The following is a 21,225-nucleotide window of genomic DNA, read 5'->3' as shown; positions in this document are numbered from 1 at the left end:
AAATTCTTAGGTTCAATATCTCTTAGAGCCTATTCGCCGCTATTCGAAACTATAATGGTTTTCGCTAGGATTATGCTTAGAACTTAAATCTGGCATCAATAATTTATTTCACCAAGGGAAATTATTCTAATCCGATTTCCGATTTCTTTTTTCGAAATATATCTTAAAATCAAGAAAATTGAATTTTCGGGCAATGTCTCTTTGTATTCGTGCGAATAGTGTAAAAATCGGAAAATACGTTAAATAACTTTTATTTAGCTGTCCGAAAGTTAAAAATGGTTTACGAAGTAAAGCGTTTGAATTATAAGCAGAGTTAATGTATTTTAGAGAAATTTTAAGGTTTCGATGATGTCATAGAAAAAGTGCTGACATAAGTAAATAATTATTCCTGCTATTTTTATTTTATATGACGTACTGAATGTGCGGGGGCTTTATCCACCTACCGGTTTATAATTTGTTTAAAACCGCAGACCAAAAAAAGCTAAGAGCCTTTTTTCTCTCACAATTTTAATTATGATATTATAGCAGTATAATAATGAATAAGAGAGGTCTATGTAAAATAATTATTTGGGCATTCAACCTTTATTGCCGTGCAAGTTAGATCAAATAATACCTTCAGTACAAGTAGATATTTCCGTGTCTTGGTCAGTTGCTTTCACACTTGAAACGTTTACGACATTGCGCGTGGAGAGAACTTAAAAGACGAATTCCTCTTTGGATGCCCTTCTGTTGTAGTAAACTGAAAAAAATTTCCCGTTGATATAAGAGATAAAAGCTTTCCCTCGACGCTTCAAAGCTTACCTCCCACTTCAAAAAAAGTTTATCATATTCTGTTTATGTTATGTTGAGAATTTGTAATTTAACATTTATTAAGTAAAATTTGAAATAATAAAGCTAATATAACTCCACATTTTCTTGTGTTTACGGCATGCTTCCTTCTCGAAAGCCGCCATTTTTTTATAAATCTTTTTCGGATAAAGCCCAGTTTGACGTTATCTCCCGGATGGCAATAAAAGCAATAGCAATAAAAATGTTGCCGCAAAACGAAAACTCATAGAATAAGAAGAAGAGTAAATTATTGCAACTAAGATTAATTTTGTTAAGAATTATAAAATGTGTTTTTGTGCTATGGCTTTTTTGAATAAGAATAATAGAAGTAGCGCTGGAAAGCATTCCTTTGCTATTCTTTCAACAGGCAAGAAACAACGAGCTGCGTGTACTCATTAATAGAGTCGATACCCTATCAAAGTGGAGTTTTAATCATTAGAATGTTTTGATCAACGTTGGCAAAAAAGGCTTTGCCAATTCTAAATCTCCGTCTACTTGTCTTTGCATTAGGCCATATGAAAATTCTGGTATAGGTGCTCGCTCTTCTACGTTGCGTCTAAGACTTTTCTATTATAATGTGGTACACTAGGCAGGAAATTTACGGGATTTTATTTTTTTCTGCGTGCGTTGTTGATTCTTCTTTTTCGCTTTTTTTCTTTTTTTCTTTCTTATATTAATCTATTTTAATTTATTTTTCGTGTAGCGTTTTATTCTCATATTAAAGAACGCTATAGGCCCTGGGATGGAGGTTGCTTGAATTGTTGATATAGTAAGCCCAGGGTTGTGTTTTTGCCCCTTTCTTTCTATGTTTACTTCCGCATGGTCGTGATTATCAACGCTGCCAATAATTTAGTCATAAAATGAAGTTTTCTGCAACTCTTCTAAATTAAAAACGCTTTCAGAGTCTAACACTTCTAACCAACACAAACTCTTAGGGATCACAGCGCGGCATTTTTCGAAAGAGTAAAATAATATTAGAGTAAAATAAATATTTCAGCAAAAATCTGATTCAATATCAGGTTTTGTAGACTTTTTACTGGCCGAAACTAAAAAACTATGAAAGCCCACAATTTTTTCACGGGAAATCAGTTTTAAAAAGGGAAGTAAAATCCATCCTGATGATCATGTGTTTTCGACGATTCAGACGAGTTCAGGAGACATAAAGGGATAAAATGAACTTTGATGACGTCATCATTCAGTTTATGCAGAAATTTATTTACCCGTTGCTGTAATTAAGTAGAGCTTGAAGCGTTGATCAATAAAATGTATAGGATGATGTGGTTTTAGTTTTTAACACGTTTTTAAGTTATTTGCTACAACAAGAGCAATGACGTCGAGTCAAAAGAGATAATTTGTCGCTTAGCAATTAGGATATAGATTATTCGCCTGTTTTTTAGAGAGAAATTGCACATTGCCCCTATGAAAGCACAGACTTATTAGTACATATAATATATACTATATATTCCTAGAATTTGGTTCTAAAAGATATCATTAGTTTGTGGTCACATGAATTATTTCTTGACAAGCCGCAGATTATACAATTCTTGAAAATTTGTATTCTATAAATTATTACAAATATGACAATATTATGCTCGAAAATCAATTTTATGTTGCCCCTTTCATAGGCGCAGGGTTAAAGCTAAAGTTGAAGAGGTAAACAAACCTACTCTTAGTAACCTAGCAATGTAACATAAGAATTAATTTAAAATATTGACAAAGAAGTCGGAATAAAACAAAGGTGTTTAAAAAAGACAATTTGAATGAAAACCTACTGGAAGGCGCCGAAGAAGATGGAAATGCATGAACAACGATCCTTAAAGTATAAAATAATATTTGTTAATATTTATTTTAGTACCTTCAACTAGTTTCTAACACCCTCCATTCGTTATTCTCACTTTCAATTTCCATAGAAGAATGACATTAAAAGGCGGATAAAGACATTAGGAATAAATACCGTGAGAAAAAATAAGGACATCTTTTAACGCCAGTCAAAGTCATCCTATTTAGTAATCGCAAACTGTTAATTTCATGTAGTCAGGTAACTTCTTTGCTAGGTACATTTTTCCTATATGTTTTCCTATATGTCGGTGGTTGACAAATTGTTCCGCATTCACCATGTAACCACGATCAGGAAGCCTATATTATTGTCCTGCTGTGTACACATGTGGGCAAAATGTTTTCAAATGACGAAGCAAAAATATTTCACAGGAAAATTAATTAATTAAGACTTGGAGAATTGGAAAAGGTGAGGACAACACAAAGATACCTTGTAATCAGATTAGAATATTTGGACATAAATTTAAAAACTATAAGTCGTAAATGCGTGCAAAAGAAAGGTATTATCTGAGATCTATCTGTCTCTCTATCTGGAAATTTAGAATATTCTTCTACAATTTTTTTACGGTTCTCCCTTGTTGTTTTTTTCGCAGATAAAATAACATGCAACTATACCAGCTACAAAAAAGTGCTCTGTACAAAAACCACAAGCTCTGTCGCACTAATTTCTGACCTTACAGTAGTTAATCATATTGACTATTTTGCGCGAAGACGTTTTCATTATATAAAAAAATAAATATGTTTTCATTCATGAAATATGTGTCAGGAGGACATATTATCGTAAATTTTTTGGGACGAATTAAAAATAGAAGGCAAAATAAAATAATAAAACGGCCAAGATTTTAGAACCGTGATTTTTGGTAAAACGAGGGCAATATGGTGAACATAACCATCTTCTGGAAAAATTAATATAATCTTTTAAATATAAACTTTTTAGTCCGCTGTAGTGGAACAATGTTTGTACAAATCACACATAATATGCTCAATATTTTTTTGTAGAAGTGTGTTTGCGCTAATTCCCGTTAAAATATTAAGAATTTTAAAAAAATTTCGCGCGCTATTCGGAATGAACAGACCTTTTCATTAGATGATAAAAAATAATAAGCAGATATTGCAGGGCCGTACGTTGAATATCAAGATTTATCCACTCGAGATGAGCAATATTCCACTCGGCTGAGCCTGGTGGAATATTGCTGCCTCATGGAATATTGCTGACCTCGAGTGGATAAATCTGAATATATGCTTTATATATACCTAACATCTCTTTTTTTGTCAGACAGTTTTTACTTTCCTATTCTCTATTTTTTTTTTGATGATTCAAAAGTTTTACGGAAGTCATTGCATTGCAAATTGAAAATACCAAATTAACGTGGAATATCGCGTCAGTTATTGCACGGTTGCACGGAACATTTAGATTTATTGTATATAAAAAAGAGCTGACAGGTATATAGTAACTCTAATTAGCGCACCTGCTTAACGCAAATTAACGCCAGATGGAAAACAAGTTTATTAAACATACACGCGGGAACTAAGAGATATACTAGATCTGCAGTGTCAAAAATCGTTTATAGAGCTCCCTGAAAACAGCTTCAATTAAGAACTCACAATCACGTTTTCAGGGCAATTTTTTGCCTTTTCCACATCTGAGTCGATGCGAAAAAATGACCCCGGGCCAGACCGGTCTGTTCTCCTATTTGATTGGTTTTTAAGCGATGTGAATGTATTTTTGTAAAAAATAATATATTTGGCTTCATTACCGTTCTATGGAGATTTTAGTTATACATTTAGAGAGATTCTGTTTGTTGCAACACAGGTGGGCGCAGTATTTACAGTAAAGTAAACAAGACATGCCTGGCAGCTCTAGCTAGAAGGTCTCTTAATGACAATACAAAGTAAAATATATAATATGTAGTTATGTAAGTAGCTACATATCATCATATCGTAAATTATACATATTGACAAAATCTAATCAATTTACTTCTTTTAAGATAAACAATACTGGTCCAACTACTCCAAAAAGTGTACAATTGGAAATAATAGCATGTTGGCTTAGTGGCAAAGCGACACACACAAATAGTATAAAAAAGATTTTCAAGAACTAGAAAGGAGCATAATTTTAAATATCCTTGTGAAATTTAAAATGTTAACATGTAAACCATGTTCAGGCCGGGGTATAGGGGAACTAGGGGGGGGGGGGTGCCTTACCCCCATAACTACCCCTGTTTTAGGTTAAAACTTTTAAAACTTGGTACGAATGATGTCTGTCACATAACAATTAAAAATCATGCCTCAAATGCCGACTGTCAATTTGTTTTGCTAACGTCAGCATTTTTTTTGAATTTGTGTAGCTTCATGATAGATTTTTATTTCTGTTCTTGTAAATATTGAAAATAATGTTAATTTTAAAAATTAAATAAACATATTAGCAATCTTGACTTAGTTTAAGAACCTTTGAGGCGCCAACGTAACAAATATTATTCACATTTGAAACCAAGTCTAATATATATGCACACCTGGTTTTAGGAATTTTCTTTTTCCATATTTCTGATCCAAAATGATAAAAAGTCTGCTGCTAGGAGTTTCAGGATAATATAAGGAAAGTATACCATGTAGGGTATTTTTTGCCTTACCTGGCATACTTGTTGCGTTAGGCTTCTCGTATTATACCTATAGTTAGTATGTTGATCAATAAAATTAAGACCAGCAAAGCTAGCAGGTGATGGGAAACGTTGATATGTTGACCCTGAGGCATATTTATACGTAATGAACTGATAATATACATATAACAGTTGAAAATGAAACGACCCATCACGTTCAGCTTCCATATGATCCAATTTCATTGAAACGACACCACCGATATGCATCTATTACGTCAAAAAATAAACCTTGTACTGATATATGGAAATTCTTAAATGCTTGTATTTTGGTAAATCTAGATTCTGGTTTGAATTTTCTTTGATATGAATACTAGTGTTGTTCTAAGTCTCTGAATAAAAAATGTTCTTAAGGTGACCATAAAAAGTTGTGGCTACTTTTGCTAACGCTATAGCTATCTAGCTCCTGAACACAATGTATGTTGGTGAAGTGGATTCTTTTGAAGTAAAATTAAAACCATAACTAATGAAACAAGATCATTGATTCTAATCATACAAGCTTTTGTTCTATATTATAAACTTCCAATTTCTAATTAATTATGACTCATAATTTTCTTGATGACAGAAAATTACTTCGGTTCTATCGTAAATTATTAAAGCTGGCTTTTATAATCTGAAGCTGCCACTAGATATGCTCACATAATATTCTGTCCTTTCTCTTCGGTCCCTTACTTTTCTTACTAATCCACTACCAAACCGTTACTTCTGTTTTTACAAACAATAAATGACAATCAATCAATTAATTCAAATCATAATAATTCCTTAAATTTGCTTTTAACACAATGGAAAGGGCTCTATTATGCTGGTCGCGTTGTTGACCTTGGAACGAAATTCCTGCCATAATACAATAGCATCAGTAGTGTTTGGCTCATTGGTATAAGCCGCTGTAATTTCATCAAGAGACAATAATCTTTTCCATACGTATAAATGCGCCACGCTACCAAGCAGGCCTTGATTAGCTGCATCGATCACACATATATCATTGCTCCGATCAGCATCATTACCAATTACAACTCTGATCTGATCAAGTGTTCTTGTTTTAATCCCTGACCATATCATGCGTTTTGTCTTTGTGCCGTTGATGAAATAATCTTGGATGTTTCTCGTTCCATCGTATAAGATGGCCACATGCACCCATTCATGCAGGCTATTTTTTGATTCCTACATTTTTGAGAAAAGGGAGATTTATTACAACAAAACCAGTCGTATGGCTCATGCAAAAATCCCTAGGTAATGAGTGTGATATGATATGGTCGTGTATTTATTCATTAAGGAAAAGTTGCACATCTACTTTGCCCGACATAGACACACGGGATTACATCGCATTATTATAAAAGACTAGTCGTACAACCCGTTTAAAAAAAACTGCTTATAGAAACCTTCCCATTATTAATAGATTTGTTAATCTCAATCGAAATGTAGGATTAAAAAACAACGGCCAAAAAATACATTTACTACAATTCCAATATTTGTTGTTCTTTTCATCAAACTGTTTCCGCCAATTTCGTTGCAAAGGATCAAATAATTGAAGCGTCTTAAAACATTCGAGCATTTTCCGCTATAGGACAAAAAAGCTCAAAAATCTGTAATAACACAAACTGCTAAATACTTTTCTTCTGTGTTTATGTAGAACAAAGCAATTAATTAAGAAAACAATAAAAGTTAATTGATTACCTGTGACGTTTGCATAATAAATTTTACATTAAAGAACGGCTATTGCAAAAAAAGAAGAAATTTTCTTGCTTAAAAACAACACAAAAATACTTGTCATTTAGCAGAGTTTAAGAGCGTCAATTTACGCGTATATCTAAATTTTACGTTTTCTATTTTATTTATAATGGTTCCATACAGTCACAACTCAAACAGCTCTTATTTCATTATAATATTTCAAAGTAATCGGGAAAAAGAAATATCTCCTTGAACCCTTATCAGAAATGAATTTCCTTACCAAATTAACTGTCTCAGCAGGATAAGTGTATCCTAGAAGTCCTGATGAAAATGCGGACATTGCAACACTGACATCATTGCAATAGCTGCTGCTAGGGGGTAGAAAGGACACAACAAAAGGGCATGTAAGTTGCGTATCTGGTAATTTATCAACTTTAATCCACGCTGTTACAGTGATAAAATCCACATATCTCAATGTTTTGGTAACGACGGGTACATCAATGGAGCGTTGCGTAAACGTTACCACGTATGCTGAATCTAAAAATATTGCAGATAACTTAGAATGAGAAAGCAATGTTGCATTGGCCTAGTACTATGGCAAACTTGCCAGAACAGAACATTTTTCCGAGATACATAAAAATGATGTGAAGTGAGAATTTAGGAAAAGAAGAAAGAAAATGTTCGAGATAAACAAATTTAATTTTACTATGCATTGTATATACCGTAATGCACAGACAAGTGTATTTTATATTTTTATATGCTAGCTCATCCAGTGTTAAAGGCACAAGACGTCAATTAATATAGTGTATTTAATGTGACACACATATTTTTTTTTATAAGAAACCAGTTTGTAAGAAACTGACCAGCTGCCTTCCAAAAATTAAGAAACATTTTTATAACTTAGAAACTTTTTTTCATACATCCCTCCCATCAATCAATGACATTTCAATGCATTCAGGTGTTTTTGCGTGGTATAATAAGAAATCCACACAAGACTACTTTAAAGTTTCAATAGAACAGACATCATTATAAAAATGAAGAAATGTGTTAAGAAACGTTTTTCTAGCAAAAAAAAAAAATTAGGGATTTAAGAAACTATTTACTTGTTGGTCGGTTGCTTAATTTTTTATAAAAAAGGGTATAACGCTTCAAAGTGCCACCGGCAAAAGGCTTAAAAAAGATGCTCAATATAGAGTGCAACATTTGTTCTACCTGTACCTGTGCTAAAATTTTGTGTCTTTTTGTTCTTTCAAAAGAAAATATATTCCGGACAAGTTCTCTACTTCGCAGCGAGCATTTTTGAACGGCTGTATGGTATGGAGATCTATATAAGACACCTACAAGCCAAATTCTTAGGTCCCATACTTCTTAAAGCATTAGATATTGGCCGTTACTCGAAACTACCTCTTTGAATTTCTATAAAATATCCTGATAATTAGGAAAGTATAATGATTTTCGCTAGAATTATGCTTAGAACTTGAAACTAGCAACACAAATAATTTATTTAACCAAGGGAAATCATTCTGAATACTTAAGACACCTGACTAGTCCGATTTCCTGATTTTTCCGAATTATATCTGAAAATCAAGAAAATAGGATTTCAGGCGATTTCTTTTGTATTCGTGCGAATAGTGTAAAAATTTGGAAAATATTTTTTTTGGGAGTGGGGGGGGGGGGGGTGGGGGGGCTTTATCCGCCCCTCAGTTTCTCTCAAATTTTCATATGATATTATAGCAGTATAATAATGAATAAGATAGGTCTATGTGAAATAATTGTTTACGCATTCAACCTTTATTACCGTGCAAATTAGATTTAAATAATACCTTCAGTACAAGTAGATGTTTCCGTGTCTTGATCAGTTGCTTTCACACTTGAAACGTTTACGTCATTGCGCGTGGAGAGAACCTAAAAGACAAATTCCTCTTTGGAAGCCCTTCTGTTGTAGTAAATTAATAAAACAGTTCCCGTTAATATAAGAAATAAAGCTTTCCCTAAACGCTTTAAATGGGTGGGGCAGGGGGTGGTTAATTTTTGTTGTAAATTGTCGATAAAAACAGATAAAAAACCATTGTAGGAGGTATATTTGATATCACACTAACTAATTCTTCGCTAATGTAAGATGCTATCTATTGTTTACAATTTTTTACTAATATTGAGTTTCGAATTTCACAATAAATTAATACTAACGGGAATTTTCAGAAGTTATTACAAAATAGGAAATAACAGTGTGGCCTCTTTTAGCTCCCCTCAGCCCCTCAGAGCTCCCCAAAATCCGATCTAAAGCGACACAAAAACACCAGAAATGTTGAACATTTGTTTGTCTTTTTCTAAGCAAGACATTCCAAGCCTATAATTTACCCACCATTGGAATGCCCCTATATTGCTCTTTTATTCGTGCGCGCAACACGATTGGAAGCTTCGCTTTACGACCATGGCTACAGTGGGTTATAGGCCAAAACAGGATACAACTAAAAAGACCTATTATTCACTGCTTACATCTAATTAAGTTGCAGTTAATTAGAAGCAACAGCAAAACAACATGTCATAACTTAAACGACTCGACCTTAGAGCCCGTGGAAAAAAACGCATTTTACTTCATATGTGTACCAGCCATTAGATTTGAGCCTGTGGTATATATTCCGAGCGTTGCTAATAGATACAGTGTTGACATGAAGCCAACGATTTGACAGTCATTTTGAACAAATAGACAAGATATGGGTATTAGTATAACAGAGTAGTAACTTTACGGACGGAAAACATACTTAAGAGAGAAACCACTAAAAGATAAAATAAAAAAGATAGGCTTACTGGTGTTACAACGTGCATTGTTATCATATTTGAATTGCTATCAGTTGCGCCATTTTCAATGAGGTAACATGTTATAAAGTCTTCTGTTGTACTTTCATACTTATATGCAACTCGATCACAATCTGGACTTCTTTGGCAACGAAGGACACATGATGTTAATGTTGTCCCTTTAAATTGTGCATATATATTTTCTTCATTAATTTCTTCAACAGTTATGGTGGTAAAACTGCCATATTCACAGTAAATTTTTGTAACAGTTAACAGTGACACTAGTTGTAAAAACAAGCCGCTTATGTTTGCCATTATATGAAAGCAACATACATCATATTAAAGCAACTATAATAAATTATTTTTTAATCGTCTTAAATTTTACAGGTAATATTAATAAAACGATCCCAATATTTTATCACCATTAAATTTTTCATGCAAGCTATAGGACCGCAAAAAATTAAAATACTCTCAATAATTTATAATTTTTACATGTATGTTAAACGATAAAAATATTTTATCACTAATATAATTTTTATGCAAGCCATGAGGCGTCACTAAAAATTATAACATTCCCACTAATTCACAAATTTTTCCGCAGGTATTATTGATAAAACAATAACAAAATTTTTTCGCCATTAAATTTTTATACAAGCTATATTAGTCCGTCGATAAAAGTTATAATATTCTCACTAATTTATTTATAAGCATTATTTGACAACTTATCGGTTCCATACGTGTGTAAAGTGATCTAGGAATCGCTGAAAATCAACCTCGTTTCAAGCGCCTGTTGTCTCTTTCGGCGTCGTCACGATGTAAGAAAAGATACAAGATGCCCTGGGTACCATGTTGGGTGAAAATATTTGACGTAAATTCTGACTTGGGTAACTTGAAGCTTTTTTCGACCAAAATTAAGCCAATTTCTCGGTCGCCCGTCTTACATACTTCGGTACTTCGATTATCGTCCGTCGTACTTATCCCGAGCATCACTATTTCGTCCTTACTTAGCACGAAGAAATAAATCCTGATGATCACGTGCTTTCGACGAGTCAGACGAGTTCAGAAGACATAAAGGGATAAAATAAACTTTGATGACGTCATCATCCAGTTTATGCAGAAATTTATTTACCGTTGCTGTAATTGAGTAGAGCTTGAAGCGTTGATCAATAAAATGAATAGGATGATGTGGTTTTAGTTTTTAACACGCTTTTAATTTATTTGTCCACAAAATTATAAGAGCAATGACGTCGAGTCAAAAGAGATAATTTGTCACTTAGCAATTAGGATATAGATTATTCGCCTGTTTTTTAGAGAGAAATATGCACATTGCCCATACAAACACACAAACTTAGTGTATTAATATATATAATATTTATAAATTACAATTCCTAAAATTTGGGTATAAAAAATATCATAGTTTAAATAGTTAATAAATGACATGTGATGGATTGTAAAATTTTTGACCAATTTTAAATTTTAATAATTATTACAAATATGGCATTTATTATGCTCGAAAAGAAATTTGATGTTGCCCCTCTTATAGGCGTAGGGTTAAACTAAACCTAACAGTGAAACACAAGAATTAATTTAACTTTCTGCCAAAGAAGTCAGAATAAACCGAAGGTGTTAAAAAGAGGCCAGAAAGACAATTTGAATAAAAAACTGCTAAAAGGCGCCGAGGGAGATGGAAACGCTGAAACAACGATCCTCAAATTATAGAATAATATTAGTTATATTTATTTTAGCACTTTGAATTAGTTTCTAAACCCTCTATTCGTTATTTGTACTTTTATTTTTCATAGAAGAATGACATTGAAAAGCCCACTAAGACTTTCAGAATAAACACAATGAGAAAACTAAAGGTCATCTCTCAATGCCAGTCAAAGTCATCCGCAATTATTAATTGCACATTGTTCACTTCATGTAGTCAGGTAACTCCTTTGCTATGTACATTTTTCCTGTTTTTATATCCCTGCAATAAGAAGAAACATGTCAAGTTGTAGCTACTCAAAACGCAAAACAGTGGTTGACAAACTATTCCGCAATTACCATGTAACCACGATCAGGAAGCCTATATAAATGTCCTGCTGTGTACACATGTGGGCGAAATGTTTTCAAAACACGAAGCAAATAAGTTTCGCAGGAAAGTTAATTACATTGGATGGAGTGGGAAGTAGGAAGTAGGAAGGTTTGGAGAATTGGAAAAGCTGAGGACAACACAAATACACTCTTACTTGTACTCAGATTAGAATATTTGGACTACCAGTCTTAAATTTCATGCAAAGGAATGGTATTTATCTGAGATCTATCTATCTGTCTATGTGGGACTTTAGAATATTCTTGTACAAGATATTTACAGTTCTATCTTGTTCATTTTTCTTTCGCTGATAAAATAACATAAAACTATACTACAGCTACAAATGAAGTGCTCTATATTTTTGGAGTTAACAAATACACATATGCAGAACATAAAGTTAAATGACAGGGGAAAGTAGTAAACTATGCAGTGTTATCACCTTAACCCACGCTTAATTATTCTCCACACCCCTGAAAATGTGATTCGAAGGTCATAAGATCGTAAGTGCAAAAGGTAGCAACAGAACGGATAGTCAAATGATAGTGTCTCAAAATTTCAAGGAAATGGGACTGCAATTTCAGATAACACTTAAAATTATAGACAGTAACAAAATTACAATTAATTGAATCAAATTTAAAACATATTTTCAAGGGCTTATCTGTTTTGCCAACGTAATGGAAAATCCCCCTATAGATTTCCCTATAAAAAATTCCCTATAGATAACAGTAAGATAACAGTAATTAGATAACAGTAATTAGGAGCTCCATCGTTGTTCGCAATTAAATCAAAAACGTATATTTCATAGGGAAAACTGATTTTAAAGGAACATATGTGGGGAAGTGTAATAATAACTATTCCGGTATATAAAATGGTTTAACAAGGAATGGGCCACTAAACAAAATATTGTTTTAAAAGCTGTGGAACAGTTAAAATAATGAAGCCTTCAGTAATATTCGTACTTGCATTTGTTACATTCATATGTCTAACACGAGGTGAGAGTATTAAAGATGAAAAGCAGAATGATGAAGAAGAATTACGAATAAAGCGTTCTCCTGATCCTGGTCCAAGAAGAGGAGGTGGTGGCTATAGAGGCGGCAGTGGTGGACGACGTAGTGGTGGAGGTACCAGTGGAGGTTCCGGAGGTGGATCCTATGGAAGCGGATCCGCTTTATCTCCTATAGTTATGTTGGTTGCTTCTTCGTGTGCAATGCTGGGGATGATTTTATGGATGGTGAATAATTAAATGAAACAGTATTTAACACCGTGATAAATGTGGTATCTAAAGAAATCTCTTTTAAATATTACTCAGTAGCCTGTATTGAGTGTCTAAATGTATAACTTTAACTTTACGTTTTCGAATTTATTCTTACTGACAAACACGCAAATCTTATTAACTGAGACTTATCGAAGTTTTAGTTGTGTTATAATCTTTTGAATTTATCTCTGCACAAGGCACTTATCCACTTTGTTATCAATATATTTACAATTTTTGTGTTATCATTGTCTAAACTCAGAACTGGTAGAACCACGAAAAATAAAGAATGTCTAAATATTTTGAAATTTCTAAATCTCAATTTATGAATTGTATGTTGTCATTTTTGATTTTTTGTCACCTATAGATTCAGCACCTGTTAACTAGAATGTAAATTGTTATTAACTTATTTCAACCTCAGGAAGTACTGCATTGGTGGAAATACTGTTACCGTCGGATACTCCTTATTTTTTTCTATAATCCCCTTTTGATGTCAATTACTCTGACGAACCTCGATTCCAAACAGAAATTAAATATATTATGTAGTAGAAAATGAAGTTATCGCACACGGAGCCGAGAAAATTATCGCAAATATTTTTTTGAGCTTTTTATGTTTTTATTTACTTATTTCAACAGCCTTTAGGCGAGTAAAATATACGAAAAAAATATGACGATATTTTTCGAGAACAAGTGCGATAACTAGCTTCTCATATAAACCGAGCATAAATAACTGTGTAATTTGATATACTCGGCAAATAAATGTTTAATTTCAATTTACGGCTTATGAGGTTCAACAGCGAAATAATTTATTGCAAGATAATATCTGTGATCATGTGTGTTATTTCATCGTAACTTTTTTTAATTTGTGATAAATTACGCGCGAGATGGTAATTATTTCAAAAGAAAAAAGCTTGTTTAATAAAATTAAATGAAAATAAATTTTAGAGTAATTGATGTTAATTCAATACAAATTAGTTGAAGTTCAAGTTAAACAATCGAACTACACACAAAACTCCTTTAATGCGCTACAAATATAACCTCACTAACCTAAAGTCACAATTAACCCAAAACCGCTACTGTGGAGAGCGCACTTCTCTTTAATGACTATGTTGAAACAAAAGAATAATTGAACTGTGATTGATTGATTGTTAGTTTGGTTCGTAAAAACAAAAAAACAACAAGTTTAAAACCAAGAGCAGATGTAATCATTTTCAGGTCAAGGTGAGGTGTGCTCCAATTTCGGGAAATTGACATAATTCCTACATTGATTGCCCTGCTTGACGACTTGCAATATTTCAGTTAAAAGGTTAACATATTAGATGATAAGAAAAAAAAATTGAATTGGCTTGACCGCACATTTTCTGACACCTATTTTATGAAAATCAAATATTCAAATGTGTGTTTTTAAACCTGTCTGATGGAATCGGCATAACATACTTTTACATACTTGCTTACTTCCAGAAATATACCTAATACTATACTTAGCTCTAGCTAGTTTAAGAATTTTCATATTAAAAAAGATGGCGATAATTTTTTTTATAGAAATTGAAAAATCTGAGGGAATGTTTACAGCTTTATTGAGCTTCTTCATTAAGCAAAGTGCGTTGCCCTACGACAACAAAAATTCTCTTGACGAAATCCCAAAGCGGTAGACACAGGCGAATGAACCACGAGGCAAGGAAGCTCTGTTTACAAGGAAAATAAAAACACTGTCGATATAACGGTTTGTTCACTCATAAGTAAGTTAAATTTATATTCAGCACAACCTTCTGTATCGGCAACAGGTCACAAAATACGTCTAAACTTAAATCCTATTAGCACCAAAAAATTCGTAACTAATTATGCCTAGGTTATAAAACTTGTGGAGTGTCTACCAATAAATTTCAGCTGAAAGATTAATTTGATGACGTCACGGGAATCAGAGGTGCCGTCACACATGCCTAAAATAGGCCATTTTTCCAATTTTAGTTTCTAAGCATTACAGACGATACGGCCTTAATTCTTGGTAGACGTACTCACTACCCTCAGTGTACAAATTTTCGCGAAGATTTATTTTCGCGAAATAAACAAAGTTGCATTTCGCGAGGATTTATTTTCGCGAATCGAAGCTTTTCAAAAAATTTTCCAGGATTTATTTTCGCGAATTCCCCATTTGGTAATATTTGGGCAAAATTCACGAAAATTGCGAAAATTTGTACACTTACAAGGTAAATAAAAAGTCAAATTTTCACGAAAGTTTCGATACGGTACGCCAAAGAAATCAAATACTATAAAGGTTCCGGAGAATTTGTTTTAGAAGCTAGAGCTACACATTTGTAGATAAAAGGTTTATGCAGCGAGTTCAATTACTCCAAGCTTGCAAATAATTGTGAACACAAATGAAGCACTTCAAGATTTTGTAGAAGTCACGTTGGAAAGGAAAATGACGGTTTTTCTTCTCTTTTGCTATTTGAAAAGCCTAAACCTATGCCTCGACAGTTTCTAGTAGTCTCCAGCGCACGTTCATATTGTTTTTCTAAACCGAGATTTAATCTTTCCTCACTTTTTTTGTCAAGCGCCACTGTGCTAAACGCTGCTTTTTTGTTCATGTTGGTAGCTTTAAAACCACCCATGAGTCGAAGAAACTTGTTACTTCTAGCTTCTGAACCCAGGGCTGCAGTTGACCATTGTCCAGCCATAGGTTGTGTTTCAATCTAATAAAGAAAGAAATGATATATATAACAGGACCGTACCTCACCGGCAAAAAGGTGCAATTGCAAAACATAAGAAACGGTGAGAAACTTATTTCTGTTGTCTATTTCCTATAAACCAAAATACTTTTGAGAAATTTTTGCGGGAAGAAAATTAAGCGAAATTACTTTTCGCAGTTGACAAAGTGTAACAGACTGTGCGATCATATTTTTTTTCGCGGATAATAAAATATTAAATTTCCCAGATCAATTCAAAAAAACTGGATTATATAATATTTAATTTCGCGAATCTTCGTAAAAACGCAAACCGCGAAATCCCTTTCCCACCTAAAATATCTAACAATAAAATGTTACTATACTTATAAACTTTACTGATCTGTGATTTGAAAAAGTTAGTGTGATTCGTTATTTAGTAAGCTAAGCAACAATTTACGCCCCAATTGACTTGAGCCGACATATTGTTCTGAAAATATCTACGGTCTTTTTTTTTCGGAAAAAATTATTTTAAAGAAAACTACAAGTTTTATTATACGGTATTCTAATCATCTTCGTTATTATACCCATAATGGCACTAATTTTTGCGAGTCGAGAAAAAATTACATTAATTTTTGCTAGTGTTAGATTTTAAAACACTTTTCGGGTAAATGGTATCAAATTTTACCGAAAGAAATCATCTTCTTTTACAATATTCAACAACAGAATGAAAGAATAAAGTTAGATATCTCTATTGAAGATTGCGTTTTGACAGATTTGATGTGAATGGAAAGATGGTCATACAGCCTGATGGGTGAAAAATGGAGGAATAGACGCAGGACAAGACGTGGATAATGATGAAAGCACTTGGAAAACAAAATGTTTATATCAACACTTATATCAGGTTTCTCGTTTAACTTCAGGTAAAATAGATTTGGCTTTACAGTGCCCCGAAGTGCATTATTGAGTACGTTATATTACCCTCTTTCTGCATTCCGTTTTTACACGAAATAAAAACGAAAAACTGGCTTAGTCTCAAGTTTTTTGTTGATTTAGAAATCTCAAAACATGCTGTGCTTAATCAAGGAAAATTGATAACTAATAATGACCTGCAACGGGTATTGAAAAAGGTATTCCGGTTTTGAAATTGTCAGGTTATCTTTCTCCCCTTTAAAAACCTTTTAACTGGGAGAGAAGTAATAGCGTATGAAACTCTTAGTAAGAACAAGATTCGTCTGCTCAAGAAATATATGTATTTGGCAGACAACCAACTAACTTGAAATAAGAAATACTCTACTAACATTATAACTTTGTATGATAAAATCTTAGCTTGGATACTGGTATGTAAACTCACTGCTTGTTGATACTATCACCCCGGCATGAGAAATAGAATCTTCTTAGGGAACTAAATGTGAAAGACATAAAAGCTTTCGCACGGCTGGTTGCTCCCACTGGTATGCCCAAACGCAGAGTCCTTCTCATAATCCATTCTGTCCAAAAACGTTCACCCAATAAACATTAGGTTTAATGTATTTTTGTGTATAAAGTTTAGTTATATATTTCAAATAAAGGTGACAAGGACAAAAAATAAATTCGAAGAAAACAAAAAGAAAGAAATTTTACAACGGTTGAATTGATTCAGTTTTAATGTTCCTATGTTAATTTCTATTTTTCACAACTAAAAAGTTGTGCCCCTCCTCAAAATAATGGCAAGTCTAATTAATATTGAGACCATCATGTAAGAAGACTAAAATTATAGTTTACCTCCTGTGGCTCCCCAACATGTTTTCTTTTTGTTTCATCTTGTGTTTTTAAATCATCACCTTGTTCATTAGATAGTTCACTAGCCACAACTTTCTCAGTTCGTTTCCTCTTTTTCCTAGAGTCCTTTTTTTCTTTCTTTTTGGCAATATTATTTACTTTCTCTTTCTTGGTATACTCAATTTCTAGTTCTTCACTATTGTTATCAAGCTCGTTTCCTTCTTCTTCCTCTTTATCTATTGTTTTCTTTTTCTTTTTCTTCTTTTTCTTCTTTTTGTGTTCTTTATTATCCCTTTCTTGTTCTTCTGCTTCTTTTTGAACAGTTTCTACATTATTTTTTTTCTGTAAAAGTCCTTCTTTATCACTAATAACATCATTTTCCTCACTGCTTTTATTCTTCCCTTTCTTCTTCTTCTTAAGTTCTTTAGTAAAAGTTTCATCGCATTCACGTTTTTTCTTTTTTGCTTTACTTATATTTGCGTCACAATTACTTACAATAGACTCTCGATCTTTCTTTTTCTTTTTTGAACGTTTTTTAGCAGATTCTGGTGTGACATAGTCTTCCTCTACTGTTGGATTCAAAACAGCTTTATTCATCCTAATACAATACATGTAATAAATTGGTATAAAATAAGACAACACAACATATAATATAACAGAAGTATAACAGTTTATTTAAAATATATCTAGGGGCATTCATCTTCTTTGTAAACTTAACCAGATCTAAAATGTAGCCTAAAGTGATGAGCGAGTGAAAAAGAAACAGTCTAAAACAAAGGACAAACTTTGTCTTTTATAGTATTAGTTGATAAAGCCCGTGGAAAATCCACTTGGCAGAACTTGTTTTAGATATTTTGCTGACGTCAACAGCACTTATTCAATAAAATATTTGGCGAAATTTTGTTTATCTGTTGCCTATAATGTGTAGAGGCTGAAACACTAATTAAAATAATGTATAGGATATAGTAGAGCTGAAAACACTTATGAAAAAAATGTATAGGATCATGCCGCGTTTGACGAGCAGTTAAGGAGATATAAAGGTTTAAAAAATTTGCTGTCATCAGCAAAGTCCCATTTGAAAGAAAAAAAAACTTTAAAAATGTGTGCCTTCATCGTAGATCTTAAAAAGCTGATCAAGATCATAAACCTGCTATTCTGAAACACATTCGGAGACACAGGTTTGGAAAAGTTACCCAATTTGGTACCAGGTGATCCCTAGGTACCGATGCGGTGAGTGAAGTATCACTGAAGTCACCACTCCGTTTCCAAGTTATTTCGTCTCAAAGTTTTAAGTGCATTGTAATGGCTTTATTAATTTAACATGAGGACGTTAGTGTTACTGAAATCGCAACGTTAAATTTGTCGATTAACATATTAGACATAACTTTTGAGCTACACGAAAGGAAAATAAACACATACACTTTGCCTGTTACAGACACACACATACAGTCTCTAGAGTATGAGTATACATACTATATATAATTAATTATACTATATAATATACTCATATACTGAGTATATACAAGTCTGAATGATGAGCATAAACTATATAAATTAAAAGTTATATTGTTAAATCCAAACAAACACTGAGTGAATTAAATAAAATTTGTGTAAATAAGCTTTAAAAAATGCTATGCTGCACCAAAACCTGCAGAATGTCACTTTTACACACTTTAGCAATTGTATATGGATTCAAATAAAGCAAGTGAACAGAAACACAATAGTTTGAAATAGAATTTCTTGAATGTTTCCTCTGTGCACACTCGCATAAAGACAAAAAAAATTATGTTGTCTATCATACGGTTAGAGTTTTTCTTGCACTGTGATTGGCTAATTTACACAAAATATATGCTATATTTTTACTTTCCACCCAGAAACGAGTGTAGTTTTTACTTATTTTTCAATTTTACAGTGCAAAAACCTGATATTTTTACTCTGATTGGCTGAAAGAGCATGCAAAAAGCTGATATCTTTTTCCTGATTGGTTAATAACTCGACGAGTAAAGCTATTTTTTCCATAATTGTCTTCTCACAAAAAACATTATTTATTTTTATGAAACAAACTAAGAATCAATCATAAATATTCACACTTCAATTATCTTTTTATTTTGACAATGATTTCTGACTTGGTGGAAGCCCTGAAGTACTGAACGTCACAATTCAAACACACATGTTTAAAGCTAAAAGACACATCTAGTTTGCAAAATTGAAATATCATGGACGTCTCCATGATATTTCAAAGATAACTCCATCAAACCTGTTATGTGTGAGTGTGTGTGAGTGCGTCGCACAACACAGGTAGACAAATTGTTTATGACTCAAGGTTTCACTGCTATTTCACAACGAGTCTGTAAACTAAGTTAGTGGTTTGCTGGACCTCTTTTGTCAGCTGTTTAGCAAGTAATGTGTTGATACAAGTCATTGTAGTCTTAGAAACCTACTTGATGCTCAGGACATCTATTCATGTATTTACCCAATTCATGTATTCACCCTATTTTTTTATTCTGCGAAATTGGGAACAAACCTGACGCTCATTGAAATGCGCCTGACAATAAACAACTTAAGCATGCACTTGAATCTTGAATAGAAAACATGCGTCTAACGCTCAGGTCATTCCAACTGTAACTATTATATACTTGATGAGGAAACATGTGCCTGACACTCAGGACATGTTGATGCTCCTGACACTCAGGGCATCTTAGTTTTTTCATACATCTGACGCTCAGGGTACAAATGTAAACATCAGTATCTAATTATTAGCATGTGCCTGATGCTCAGGATATGTTGATGCCCTTGACGATTAGGGCATAAAGACTTCTTTAATGCATATCCTGACGCTCAGAGGTAATTATATAGCTAGTTATTTGTGCGTGAGACGAAGCATGAAGAGGAGGCGCCTGCAATTTAAAGCAACTAACGGCTGGAGTTAGAAATTTTAAAAAGGCGTCACAAAAAACATGTTAATACAGTTATGATGCAACATATAAAATTGGTCACGTTTATGATAAAATTGAATAAAATTTTATAATGCTCACTTTTATAAAACTTACTTACCCAGCTAGGTCTACCTTCAGCTAGCTAATATTTTATTTTCTATTAAATCAAATCTCGCGTGGTCGGTTGCCAGTACGGGATCTTTCCCCGATCGGGTGACTGTCCCCCGATCGGGGTAAATCACCCGATCAAGCGAATAAAAAATTTTATTCATGTCTAACCTGCGTCTAAACTATTTTAAGATTTACTATTATTAAAAAGGATTCCTAAACTAGTATTTCAGGGGAAACTTAAGATTCTTTAAAAAAAGAAAGAAAAATACACTAAGACAATAAAAGATTGCACGGAAATTTTAAATGCACCACGTAGGACAAAAGCTTTGAAAGTGAGGTGTCTGAAGCGAGACAAATATTTTTACTGTCTTTGTATTAAGTCCAGACGTCAAAGGGCCGAAGCGAAGCCCATTTGACAATTACCGCGTCCGCCTGTTACAAATCGCGTTAGTCAAAAAAAGAAAACGGCCAAGATTTTAGGACCGTGATTTTTTGTGAAACGGGGACAATATGGAGAATATAATCATGTTCTGAAAGAATTAAATATATAATCTTGCATATAATTATTTTTGTCCGCTGCATCTATGCTTAATATTTTAGGCATTAAAAAAATATAATTTCGCGTCCCTGATATTCCCACCTC

General features: G+C 33.1%; 2 protein-coding genes across 2 annotated transcripts; both read right to left on the bottom strand.

Annotated features, from left to right (window-relative positions):
- Window positions 1-6,057: 6,057 nt before the first annotated feature.
- On the bottom strand, window positions 6,058-12,570 carry LOC130621973 (uncharacterized). The gene is made up of 4 exons (XM_057437362.1): window positions 9,795-12,570; window positions 8,810-8,891; window positions 7,267-7,523; window positions 6,058-6,479 (listed from the first exon to the last, which is right to left on the bottom strand). Exons 1-4 carry the CDS (start codon window positions 10,095-10,097, stop codon window positions 6,093-6,095), a joined length of 1,029 nt encoding a protein of 342 aa, XP_057293345.1. The 5' UTR covers window positions 10,098-12,570; the 3' UTR covers window positions 6,058-6,092.
- Window positions 12,571-15,387: 2,817 nt separating this feature from the next.
- LOC130621974 (lysine-rich nucleolar protein 1-like) lies at window positions 15,388-20,698 on the bottom strand. Its single transcript, XM_057437363.1, has 3 exons — window positions 20,590-20,698; window positions 17,539-18,133; window positions 15,388-15,804 (listed from the first exon to the last, which is right to left on the bottom strand). Exons 2-3 carry the CDS (start codon window positions 18,130-18,132, stop codon window positions 15,517-15,519), a joined length of 882 nt encoding a protein of 293 aa, XP_057293346.1. The 5' UTR covers window position 18,133; window positions 20,590-20,698; the 3' UTR covers window positions 15,388-15,516.
- Window positions 20,699-21,225: the final 527 nt, after the last annotated feature.

This window comes from Hydractinia symbiolongicarpus, chromosome 12, assembly GCF_029227915.1.
Source record: "Hydractinia symbiolongicarpus strain clone_291-10 chromosome 12, HSymV2.1, whole genome shotgun sequence".
Taxonomy (NCBI): Eukaryota; Metazoa; Cnidaria; class Hydrozoa; order Anthoathecata; family Hydractiniidae; genus Hydractinia; species Hydractinia symbiolongicarpus.
Note: the sequence above shows the minus strand (reverse complement) of the source record. Positions and strands in the feature narration are given on the sequence as shown.